The sequence below is a fragment of the Astatotilapia calliptera genome, chromosome 7, assembly GCF_900246225.1.
Source record: "Astatotilapia calliptera chromosome 7, fAstCal1.2, whole genome shotgun sequence".
In the NCBI taxonomy this organism is placed as follows: domain Eukaryota; kingdom Metazoa; phylum Chordata; class Actinopteri; order Cichliformes; family Cichlidae; genus Astatotilapia; species Astatotilapia calliptera.
The window spans coordinates 65,940,631-65,953,174 of NC_039308.1; the positions used below are offsets into that span (position 1 = coordinate 65,940,631).

Sequence of the window (12,544 nt, forward strand, 5' to 3'; positions counted from 1 at the left end):
TAAATGACCTTCTCAGCATCTCTTGATGTTCTCCAGAGGCCTGGTAATGACCTCATCATCTCATTCAGGTGTGTTGACCCAGGGTGAGATCTGAGATCTAAAACCTGCAGGACACCAGCCCTCAAGGCCTGGAGTTAGACACCCCTGATTTAGTCCAGCATACAGAACCCACACAAAGAGTACTAATGTGAAATTCATTTCGCAATCTGCTGACAAATGAAAGCGATTTGTGCATTTCCTTTACATCAGGCACATTTAATGTATCCAGTCTAAAAGACTCAGAACTATTTCTAAGGTGACAGCACTGAAATTACACTCGGCAATAACATAATAAATTCTAATGTTTACCACTTTATGCACCAAATCCAGTTTTTACACCATCTGATAACGTCTGAGATTGGAGTAGATGGCACTTGGATCATTTTGCGTGGACACAGAGTCACGATGCATGAAACCCCTTTTTACACGAGCGCGCACTGAGCTGAAAACAAATCTCTTACTGGAGTTTTACGTTTTGTCAAGCCAGCTACAGCAAAGAGAGCCTGCCTGTGTTGAATGTTCTTCGTAGCATACCCCTCTGGTGCTGACAGAATTTTTAACAATACATCCAACTCCGAGGTGCTCTGCATTTTTCTGTAGTTTTGTTTTTTTAAACCAGAATCGTATTTTCAGATGCAAATTCTGTGGAACGTCTCAGTGTTGCATGGTTTTTAAATCTATATTGTTTATAATGTAATGAAATTATAATCAACCTCTTAGGTTAGGACAGTTTGTAAAATGTAAATAATAAAAACGAACCGGAATCATTTAAACCCTGCATATTGAAACTTCATCATGAGCACCACAGGGACACCAAGGGTTTCAGAATTAATAAGGACAATGACACAGCAAATAAGTATGTGAGCCCATCATGGACAGTGCATAATATATTCAGATGTATGGAGTGACACGGCACAAAAATAAGAATCTTCAGTCACTGGGCTCAGAAGCACTTATTGTCATTAAAGACTCTGTCATCGCATCCACAGATGAAATTATCTACTGTAAACTTTAGTGTGCTATGAACTGGAAAATGCAACTTTTACTTTAAAAACTACAACATTTAGTCTCATCAGTTCAAGAAGAGGTCACGCAACACGCTGGAAAACACCGGTCATAAAAGTTTGTTTAAATGTATTTCTGCCCTTAAATAAAAATCAGCGCATGCATATATTTTCATTGATTTTTTCCAAAAAGCAAAATCTGTTGTCTTTGTACCATTTTAATTAAATATGGGGTTTAAAGGATTTTAAAGTTACTGCCTTTTTATTTGCATTCTAATCAGTGTTTCCCATTGTTAATTTTAAAGCACTGTGTTTAGAATGAACTGGCCCTCAGTCTTATACAAACTGTCTTTGTTAATGCAAACCGACACCAGCAGAATTATGCATTTGAAACAACACTTCCCCAAAAGTGGTGTTTAAGAACTCGTGACAGCTTCTTTGGCCCGTTACTGCCTAATGGGAACCTTTATTCAGATTAATGCAAACAAAAACATACAAACAGCAAATAACAGCAGTTTTTCCAAAGAAAGTGTTGAACAAAAACAAACACCACTAAGCAAAAGCACATTAAGCACAGCTCGATCGTACCACACAGTTATAAGTACAACATGGGCAGTCTTTGAAAATACAATAAATGCAGCATTAAAGTACTGTATGTAAAATTAACGGAGTGGTTCCTGAATTGCAGCTTATGTCACCTTTTAAGACGAGAGACTTGAACAAGTTTTAGGTTAGAACTCAAAGTCTGCCTCTGTCATGTCGATGGCCCAGGCAAACTTCTCCCGTTGGGTTTTATTGTAGATTTTCTCTATAGGTACCTCCATGTTTTTACACCTGAATAGATGGGAGGAATATTAAAAATGAGCCTAAACGTCTTTATTCAGGTTTAGATCTTTTCACCTAGAAACAGAGGTACACAGACGGTAAAGTTGAAACAAACCAGCTATCACTTCTGAGTCTGAGGGAAAATATCAGTATACATCTTGTGTTATATATTTAACAGCTGGTAGTGTTCACTCACCAGGCCACGGATATCCGCGGGTCTAAGTAGTTGAGCTTTGAGGTACCCAGAGCGATCTGTTTGTTCTCTTCCCTGTCGGTTGCCTGGACCTCCAGCTTCAGCAGCTGCTCTTCACAACGCTTCACTGCTGCCTTTTTCCGCTCCACCAGCCTGACAGAGAAGGAATCATCACTGGTACAGATATGTGTGGATGGAAGAACCTTTTTGTATCACTTCCTCTCACAGTGTAACAATTAAAGAGGAGTTTGTGTAAATATTTGAAAATAGTAGAAAAGACCCGAAAACAAACATTTTTACTGGGGGGGAAATAAATCTGATGCTGTCATTGCAAACGCATTCAAAGTTGTTCAGCGCTTTCCTATTTACCCTGTGATGAAAATATTAGATATCATGAAACCATTCATTGCCTGAGGGTCACTCGAATGAATGAATGAATGATATTCTAAAAATAGGAGGCATACAAGAAAAAGGAAAGAACGATGACGTAACTCCAGCAGTGCACCGTGGATTCCACCGCAACCATTTTAAAACCTTTATTCTGATCTCGGGTACACACCTGTAAAGTTTCATGCTCTTGTTTTTTTTGGTTGTATTAAAGAAATAAAATGTTCAGGACAGAGGATATCAGGTATCTGCCAAAATGGTTAAAGCTACTTCGTGGTAGCCCTCAGTCCAACGCATGGACAGGACAAAATGTTACCAAAGCTTCTCTTTTGTCCGCCGCACCACTACTGACACTCACGCTTGCAACTTCGGGTCCGAACTCCCCTTCGTCTTGGCCTCCTTCTTGGCCTGTTTCAGCTCCGTCTTGGCTAAGGCCAGCTGCTCCTTCCTGGCATCAATCTGGGTGGAGAACATATTGATACAAGCTCTCACACAGGCACCACATTTCAATTCAAAATGTGACAGGACAGGCTGTGGATCCACTGTCACTTGAATTCTCATCTGTTCTTCAGTCAATTAACAATGAGAAGAATACAAAAAAGTATGATGCTGACCTTTCTAATCTAATTTAAATTACTGTGTCCAATAAAATATAAACTAAAGTAACTTTCAATCAAGCTGCCCTTACCTTTGCCTGAAGGTTAGCCATGGATTGCTCAAAGGTCTTTGGCGGCGCCCGCTGGTGGTTACACAGAATAGCAACTGCTCTGTTAGCTCGATTGTAGGACAACAGTTTCTCTGCCACATTGTCAGACTCTGAGGAATTTAAAAAAAAAAAAGTAATTTGTATTTAAACAAGGAAAAAAATCCAAGTGAGAACAGATATCAAACCAGAATTATGCACAGAAACTATTAAAGAGAAACTCACGCTGACACGCCTAATGCCATTACCTCACACAGCGACAAAACATCAAGCTTCAAGTCACATTCATACAATTACATTCTCCTATTTCATTTATACACGTGTATTAACTTCATCTATTCCTCCTGTGGTTCACACAACACTGCCTGCAACCACATGTCAGCCTGCATATTGGCTCTCAGTGGCAAGCCAGAAATGAGACGAGTATGACACTTCTATCTCTGAAAGGGAAAAATCATGGCCGAGGCAGCCAATGGGACTCTGATAAGAGCGAGACCGAGATGCACGGCTCTGGGTTTAGTGATAATGTACTCCTGTCATAACTGAGAAACCCGACTGACATCAGGATACCTTGAACTAAGCCGGCTAAATATAAAAGAGGGTCACTGCATTGTTTTCACTGGACCCTGTGACACAATGAGCTGAACTGATGGCAAGTTACATTATTAACCGCCCTGCACCAGCACCTGAGGAACACGAGCCACCGCTTTAAAATGCTCATGTGTGGTGCAGAGCATTTAAAGTCAATTTAGACTGTTACAGTGCAGCGAGCAGGTGTGACTGACTGTTTGTGAGCTCCTTAAGTTGCTGCTGCAGAGTGATGGAGGCGTTGTATGTCCTGAAGACTTTCGCAGTCAGACCGGGCATCAGAGAACTCAGGTGTTTGTTCAGAACGCTGGTCTGCAACGAGAAACAGGAACAAGAAAGAAAACACATAAATCAACACATGCCATCTACCACTAGGTGGCACTGTGGTAATGTGCCACTGCGGTGGCAAAGAATCTCCATCTTACAAATAAATCAAAATAGAATCTCTGACTTCATTATCATCATCCATTAGATCAGGGAGAATAAAACAGATCATAATTCTATGTCTCACTGACATTTCTGCAGGTGTTATAACAAGTTTAAGTTGTATATAGCTAGTTTACATTTCCATTAACACCTGAGAAACGGCAGTCTTTACAAAACAGATGAAACAGAGTTAACAGTGTGAGAGGACTCACTGGAGTTAGAGCAAAAACCATATGCTCATGCACACACGGCAGTTTCAGGTGCAAATATAGACTTGATGAGGAAGGCGTCACATGCATTTTGAATATGGATGAAAGCATTCAGATGTGAAGCAGAAGTAATTCTGATAGTCTATAATAATGATGCTGGTTTAATCATCAGGATCAGGACCTACTGGGGCCACAGGCCTGTATCACTGTGTCTCACTGCAAGCTGAGTGGGTGTTTTTCCATGTATACATATAGTGTATGTGTGCATGCGTGTGCTGGAGCACGAGCACGCAGGTAGAAGCATCTGCTGCTGCTGTGGCTGCCTTGCTAACGAGCTACCTAACTCTGGCCCTACGATGCTAATGAAGGAGTTTGCAAGTCTATGGGGCGAGTACGATACCTCTCACACCCCCAACTCCCTCGGCATGGTGCGCTGTGTGTGTGTGTGTGTGTGTGTGTGTGTGTGTGTGTCATCCATGTCTTCTCCTAAGGCGTTATTAAAATGCGTCATTACCACAGTTCTAATTTCCTATCTATAATACAGGATGCAACATACTGGACTTTCTCATTAACATACTGCTATCCAATTTGTTGTGATGGCTACTAATGCCAGGGAAATATCGACTATTGCCTTTCTACACCGCCTATGATGAGGTGCTTTTCATTTCTCACTGGGTCTAATTTGCGTGCATCGGTTCCTCGGCCAAAAAACAAAACCGGTTCCTATAGATGGGTAAATGATACAAAAGAGTGGAGGGAAAATGTACCGAATAAAGGAGCTCGTAAGGACCACAACACACTGCTGGTTGTAATTTAATTCATCTTTGTAAGATGTAGTTATTACAGCTAACCTGAATGATGTGGAGTTCAGTAAAGAGGCTTCCAGAGAAGCTGAAAATACCTGCAATTTCAAAACAGATCAGACATCCAGACCTTAACATAATGTCTGTCTATGTGTGTGTTTATCTGTGTGCATGCTCATAAAACCCACAATCACCTTAGCGAGGCATTCTGCAATCATATTGATGAGCATCAACTCTCCTCGTCTTTCTCTAAAATGTTATTCACTGAGACACGACACTGAATGCTTAGAGATGTGAAATCTCACGGCCTACAAAGCAGCACCATAAGAAGGAGCAGGCCGATGAAAAAACCCGAAACACTCATCCTGTTCTCCTTCAGCTTCACCCTCCACAAAATTAACAGTGATTCCTTTAAGTGAATGCATTTAACTAAAACACTGAAATAAAGTATTTAAGTTCATCTGCCCAGGATGTTTTGTCCTATTTGAGACTCTAGCTCTTCTTTCACCATCAATATGTGCAGCTTTTAAACAAAATCTCCAAATAATGAAATAATGAATGTGCTTTGTCACCCACGACCAGTGTGCAAAATGGTAAATGGCCTGCATTTGTATAGCGCTTTTCTAGTCCCTAAGGACCTCAAAGCGCTTCACACTACATTCAGTCATCCACCCATTCACACACAGGTGATGGCAGCTACACACACACTCCTTGAAATTCATCTTCACTGATGTCTAACTCATAAGCCTCGTCTCCTGATGTCTTTCCTCCAGTCTGTGTAGCTGAGTGCAGATGTAGAAAAATAAACTTTCTGCTTTTCTAAAATTGAAAAAAGCAGATAAAAACAAGTTTAAATTGTGCCTGCAGGCTTCAACTAAGGCACTTTCCAAGCACAAAAAAGTACTTGTCGTTATCACGATCTGCACCATTTCTGCCATAGAAATCTTTTCACCCAGCCGTCTGCCGCAGCATTCAAAACAAACACTTTTACCTCGCCATGCGGCTGAACTACACAACATTAACTAGCTTGTTTTGGGGACGCTGACAACTCAGCACTCCTGAGTCTGTGTTTGAGAATACATCATTTAATCGACAAATGCAGCTGCTTCAATGCTCTTATTCTGCCCTTTTGTTTAGGCTGCGTGTTCTATAGAAGAAGAAAACTCGTGCTGGTATAATATCATCAGTGTTGCAATAATGAACAGCAAACTTATGAGCCAAGCTGATTTGGGTATATGTCAGAATCTCCCCCCCTCCTTACATTTCTACCCATCTTCCATCCCCACTCTCCCTTTCTTCTCAGCTGCCTGCCTGTCACCTCTCCAAATTGCCCTCCCACCACCTTCCCCATCCTTTTTTCTACCAATCATCCACCCTCTCTACTAAACCACCCCTCAACTGGACCATTTGGCACTTTTCTACTGCTTCATCTACTACTACACACCTCTTCTGCCTCTGCTCTCTCGGTGTCCTGGCCTTTCCAGGTGTCAATCAGGCCTGCCCTCTGCAGCCATTACCATTCCACCTCCAACAGACACTGACATTTCCTGACACACACAGGAGGGCAGAGAGCAGAAGCACTGTACTCCCTCCTTCAATTGCTCCATCTTTCTCATCTCTTCCTCACATTCCTGTCCTGTGTTGCAACATCCTTCTCCTGCCTGTCAGTCTTAATATGCCAAACACGTGACTGGCTCTCTAATCTTGCACATGAATCTTAATCTGCATTTTCTTCTGTATGTTTTTATTCAACACTGTTACTCTGAACATATCGCAAAGTCAGGTATTTTTCAGAAATCGGTTATTGTCTCAAACAGATGAGTGAGGTCGTTTTCGAGAAAGCCGAGCACTCTGTGAGGCTTTGCCGTCTGCCTGAAGCTAGAGGAGAAGGTTCAGAGGATGCCACATTTTGATGTGTGGAAATTCATCCGCCCAACATGTTCACTCTCAATTTTCACGCGCACAGTTTCATTTTTATCTGCCAGGGTCCATCCCCTCTCCCTTTTGAAACTCCCTTTCTGCTTTCAGTCTCCCCCCTGCTTCCAATATTCGAGCCCTTCTCTGCACCTCCCATTTCCTTAATTTAGCCCTTTCATCTCTCCACACCAACGGCTCATCCTCATTCAATCTCATCTCTTACACCTCACAATTTAGTCCCTACTTTTCCCCTCACTGCAGCTTTCTGTCCCTAGAAAATATAAAAAGTGTAATTCTACTTTGCTTCCACCATTTTTTTCTGTTTTCTTAAAATATTACTCGGGGGGGGGGGGGGGGGGGGGGGGGGGGTTCCTCACCCTTTTTAAACAACCTCACACTCAAATCAAATCAGCTGCTTGCTTTTGACACCAACATTTGTGTAGCAGCTAAAAATGTGAACAAAAAAACTCCCATAATGTCCCATGTTGTGACACATTAATAGCAATGATCATATAAAAGGTGCAACATGTTGGAGGAGATGCATGCTGAGACAGACTCACATTTAGGCGGTCAAAGAGTTCGTCTCCGGGCTGTTTGTTCTCCAGAAAAAGTTTAAGACTCTTAAACACCTGAAAAGAGATGCAGGTAAAGTACATCAACATGTATAGAGAGAAATAAGAACATTTAATACATCTGCACAGGTGCTGCACTAGATTTTTCTTGGGTTTATGTTTCATTGGTGGATTCTGGCTGAAAAAAACTGATGAAATTAAAAAAAAACAAACAGAAAATATTTTCTGACAGGTCTAAAAATACCACAAAACTACAGGTACACACACACACACACACACACACACACATCAGAGTGCAATTGTGGGGCACGTTTGGAGCCTCGCTTTATTTGTCCATCTCAAAGCCAGAGGATTAAAACTGGCACAATTAAATCTGACATTTCAAGTGACTCTGTGGGTTTCACAGATGCATCCTTTCCCCAAATAAACTACTAAAATATGCAAGACACCAATTACGAGCCACAGATGTGTTGCCTCATAAAACACGCTGACATATTCACCGGCTGATTTGTGTGTCAATTTTGTTTCCTTTGAAAGACGAGCTGCAAATATAAAAAGCAAAGCACCGATGCTTTGGGCGTGAGATGTAAATCAGTATGTGTCTGTATTTACGCATCCACATGTGTCCTCACACTCTGGGTTCTTTGAAAAAGTCAGGCCGTCGTCCAAGTTGATACAGCGGTGGCCACGCACTGACAGCCTGATGCTAACGAACAACATACAGGACTTCCCTTTAAAATGATTCGGTTATTTATTCCAGTGCTTTTTTCTATGACTCGAAAAAATTGAGAAAAACTGTCAATGCAAAATGTACAGGATAAGTGAAATACATATGACAGCATTCAATGTGTTGGGATATCTCCAGATATTAGAACTAAACATTCCTCTCTTCCATTCTTGTTCCATTTTATTCCTGGTGACATTTAGCAGCAATCTTACTGATTTTCCATGGAATTGATGATGCTAAAATATGCAGGGACTAATTAATTCTAGCTCATGTGATGCTTTTGAATGCACTCATTTGAATAATTATACATTCTGCCAAGAAACAAAACACTTTGGCTGTCAGGTGCTAACATTTCTTTTCCCATCTCTGCAACAGATGATAGCACTGGCTGACACCAGAGGAGGAGTTAAAAATTTACATATGCATATATGCACGTGTGCGCACACAGACACACACATCCGCACGAGACAGCTGTTTGACAGACTCTAGACTTCTTTCTTTTGTCAAGTTTTCAGTCACATTTTGTTCTTCTGTTGTGATATTTGCTAACCTGCTCATTAAGTCTGCATTATCATTTAGTGCATCAGATACAGACACGTCAAGGTCCTGCAAGTCTGAGGCAGCCCCTCAATTCTCTGCACTAATGTCCAGCAAACAAACATCGAGACTAATTTCGCAATCATTTGTGACAAAACATGATGAACCTTCTTTTAACTGTAATCAATCAGAAGTGAGTTTCAGTTATTTTACTAAAGTGCTCTCTCACAAACGTTGCCTGTTATGTGTCAGGACAGCGAACTGGAAACAATCTGAGCAGGTTTCTTGTCGCTACATTGTAAAACGGCTCTCTGGTGACTTTGAAAGTAAGCTGTTTGATTTATCATCAAGAAGGCTCGGAAAAAAAAAAAAAAAAAAAAAAAAAGGACTTATAGTCATGTGAGGTGACATTAAAAATGAGGTCTGCTGACAGATCCTATTAAGCTACGTTGTAGCAAATGTAATACCAAGTGTTTTGAACTAGGAGCAAAAGTACAGGTTATCTGCTGCCTTCAGTTTCTATTTTCTCTCCTGAAAACAAAGCATTTGTATGTGTGCACAATAATAAATCGCTTGAATACACCTTTATCTGTAAATACATGGCAACACAAGCTTAAACTTGCAATACCATCTATTTCCCAGAACTACATGCGTATCAGTGCAGCGTCCAGATGACAGAAGCAGCACTTTATGTAAGCATCGTGCTGTGGTTCTGGATCCGAGAGCTGCAGACTGAACTACTCAAGCAGCCTGACAAATTAAACCAACGCAGCGATCCAATCCACAACTGCATCCCTCGGACAAATCTCAGTTCCCTCTGCGCTTGGGGCTCTGCACACATCGACACGTGTGACCTTCTCCACAGTGAGTTGTGCCAAAAACCAAAGGGCAAAACCTTGATTATTATAATGATATAAACTGGACTCAGTGGCTTTTGCTGATGTCTTGTCTTACTGAGAATGGACAGATTTGCCTCACATGAACTACATTAGTAAAGACTTTTCCAAAACAGCGTTACTGTTTACAAACTGCAGATTCAGGGCGCTGCTCCAGGAAACATCTTCAACAAACTGAGTTTAAAAATAAACCGAGCTGAGTGACTAAGATAATCTCTGTAATAGTTTTCGGTTCCTGAGCAGCTGAGCAGAGTTAGAGTGAACAAACACAGTTAATTGAACCGAGCATGTGCACGAGTGGACGAAGGCAGTGATGAATCACCATGGCAACGGGTAAATAAAGAGCAGAGCCTCCGTTTTAATCAAGCAGATCAAAATATATGAACATGTCTCAGCGCTGAGGATTGTATTCATTTAAAATTTAGTTTCAAACATTATTTAGTAAACTTTAATGTACTGACAATCTTTAACAATCTCAAGTTCTTACAGAAGATTTCATTATCTTTGTCATTACTGGATGAAATGTTGGATGTTTTCCAGTATAACCACTTAATATTTAATAATATTTAACCATGTAATAGCAAACTTCATTGATAGCTGATTGGTAGGGCTGTAAGACAGCAGAACTGGGAGCCTGCGAGAGTTCAAAATGACTATTTCTCATTTAACTGGGGGGGGGGAAAAAAAGGGCAGAATGAACAAATAAATAATAAGAAGTGTCCGGGCTGTTAAAGAGCCATCGACACGTTGATCGGCTAGATTTTAGACATTTCAGCTCAGTTTTGGACGAAGGCTGAGCCGTTTTAAATAAGCCACTATGAATGGATCCTGACGGGATAAGACTTGGAAATGCCCGGAGCCAGACTGGATCCAGGTATGATCCAGTCTCAGTTTGTAATCTTGACCCATTTTGGAACAATCATGCATGTGGACTCCAAACTGGACAGTTAGCGGATCCAGTTCTGATTTAGAGTTTCAGTGGAAACTGTTGAGTTTTCAGAAACTGTACAAGGACTAAATCTCAATCTGAACACATTTCAACATGAAATGTAATCAAATTACAATCAGACCTCCTGCATCGTGTATTTAAAAAGTGATTTTAAAATGTATTAGGTTCTGTTTTAAAGTGATTTCCTCCTCAACTTTTCTCAAATATTATATACTATTCATCATCTCCAGGATCCCAATAGTGACAGTCATTTTTCTATCTGTGTGACGTCAGTGTTTGATTTTATGATTCGCCTACAACTTTACAGAGAAACGTTATTACGGGCAGTGATTCCAGTGCAGGAATTAGCTGTTAGCTGCATCACAGTCACACAATTAGAAACTTACAAAGTTTATTCTAAGCTGATCTCTGTCCTTATATTGAGTACTGATAAACTATAAAAGCAGTCACACAAAAAAGACAAGGAAAAAGTGAACTAACAGCTAACAGGGGTTTTAAAACTTCTACAAATGAATTCGCTCTGCTGTGCCGTTTGATAGCAATTTTATGAATGACGAAATAAAACAGCTGGTTCAGGTGCAGTAGAAGCAGAGGTCAGAGGGGAGAAAACCTGAGTCTTTCCCCAGTAATTGACTCTCTCTGGAGGAGAAAACCCAGAGTTTCCAGGGTGTTAGCTACTGAAACAAACAGCACCTCTAATCAATATAATCATCACTGCAGGTGCACTTAACAAGTGCATGTACTTGTTAAGGTAATGATATTGCTCATAAGCACCATAATTAGTGACCATATAAAGTATTAAAACAGTATCTGTCACAACATCTGGCTGGCTCTGTAGTCCAGTAAGTCATTCAGGCAGTTTGTTTGCTGTGTGTAAAGCGGCTCAGCCGTCTCTCCTCCATTCAAAATTCCCTACACACAAGTTTATAAACTAAGATAGATTAAGCTCCAGTTTAAAATCAAATCAACAAAGATACCCTCCTGTTCCTCCTCCTGATGATGAGATTAGTGTAGCTGCTCCCCACACACATCCATGATTTCAAAGAGGAAAGAGCTGCCAACATTGTGTGGTTGTGTGTGTTACAAGTACAGGTTTATGCAAAGATGCGCACATGATTATCTTAGTGAGAAACCAGGCTAAAAATTGCCTCCATTTGTGATCTTAGAGCGATCACGCTGACCACTGTGCACCCATGAGAACACTGTTTAGCATCCACCCGTTTAAGTGCCAACGTGTTTATGTCATTTCTTCCTTTACCTTTTTGATGACAGGAACCTTGTTGTAGTAACGAATGCAGTCTTTACCCAGGAAGTCAAATTCCACCACACATTCGTTGCCATCCAGCTGCTCATGCAGAGTGATGTGCTCAACACGAAGCGAGCAGCAACCCACCGTGTCCGCCGTCTCTCCCTCCTCTTTCTCATTGCCAGCTCTCAGGGCCAGCTTTTTGGGTCAGAGGATACAGAGATTACCACAGATGCAGAAGTACACGCCGAGCTTTTCCATCACAAGGTACACAGCACGCATGCGAGTCAGACAACCGTTAAAATATATACACGTACTAATAAAAAGACCTTCGTGACAAACGAAAGACAAAAATGGCAACTGAAACAGTTTCTGGCATGAGCCAAAAGCAATCACGTCCTCAATCCATCATTTCACTTCATACAGACTGAGATAATTAGCTTGAAGTCTCTGGAAGAAAATGGCTACATGTAATCCATTTACTTTGCAAAAGATTTTCATCCAACTATGTTGGAAAACAGAA

The 12,544-nt window shown here is 41.0% G+C and overlaps 1 protein-coding gene across 4 annotated transcripts in view; it reads right to left on the bottom strand.

The window, feature by feature from the left end:
- Positions 1–1,477: 1,477 nt before the first annotated feature.
- LOC113027146 (DNA topoisomerase I, mitochondrial) overlaps positions 1,478–12,544 on the bottom strand; it is a 28,706-nt gene continuing 17,639 nt past the window's right edge. For all 4 annotated transcript variants that reach the window (XM_026176711.1, XM_026176710.1, XM_026176709.1 and 1 more), the window contains exons 14-20: positions 12,034–12,219; positions 7,655–7,723; positions 3,937–4,051; positions 3,137–3,264; positions 2,807–2,907; positions 2,065–2,214; positions 1,478–1,877 (exon numbers count right to left, since the gene is read on the bottom strand). In XM_026176711.1, coding sequence (XP_026032496.1) covers positions 1,775–1,877; positions 2,065–2,214; positions 2,807–2,907; positions 3,137–3,264; positions 3,937–4,051; positions 7,655–7,723; positions 12,034–12,219 — 852 coding nt within the window. In that variant the 3' untranslated portion in view covers positions 1,478–1,774. The remainder of the gene's footprint in view (positions 1,878–2,064; positions 2,215–2,806; positions 2,908–3,136; positions 3,265–3,936; positions 4,052–7,654; positions 7,724–12,033; positions 12,220–12,544) is intronic.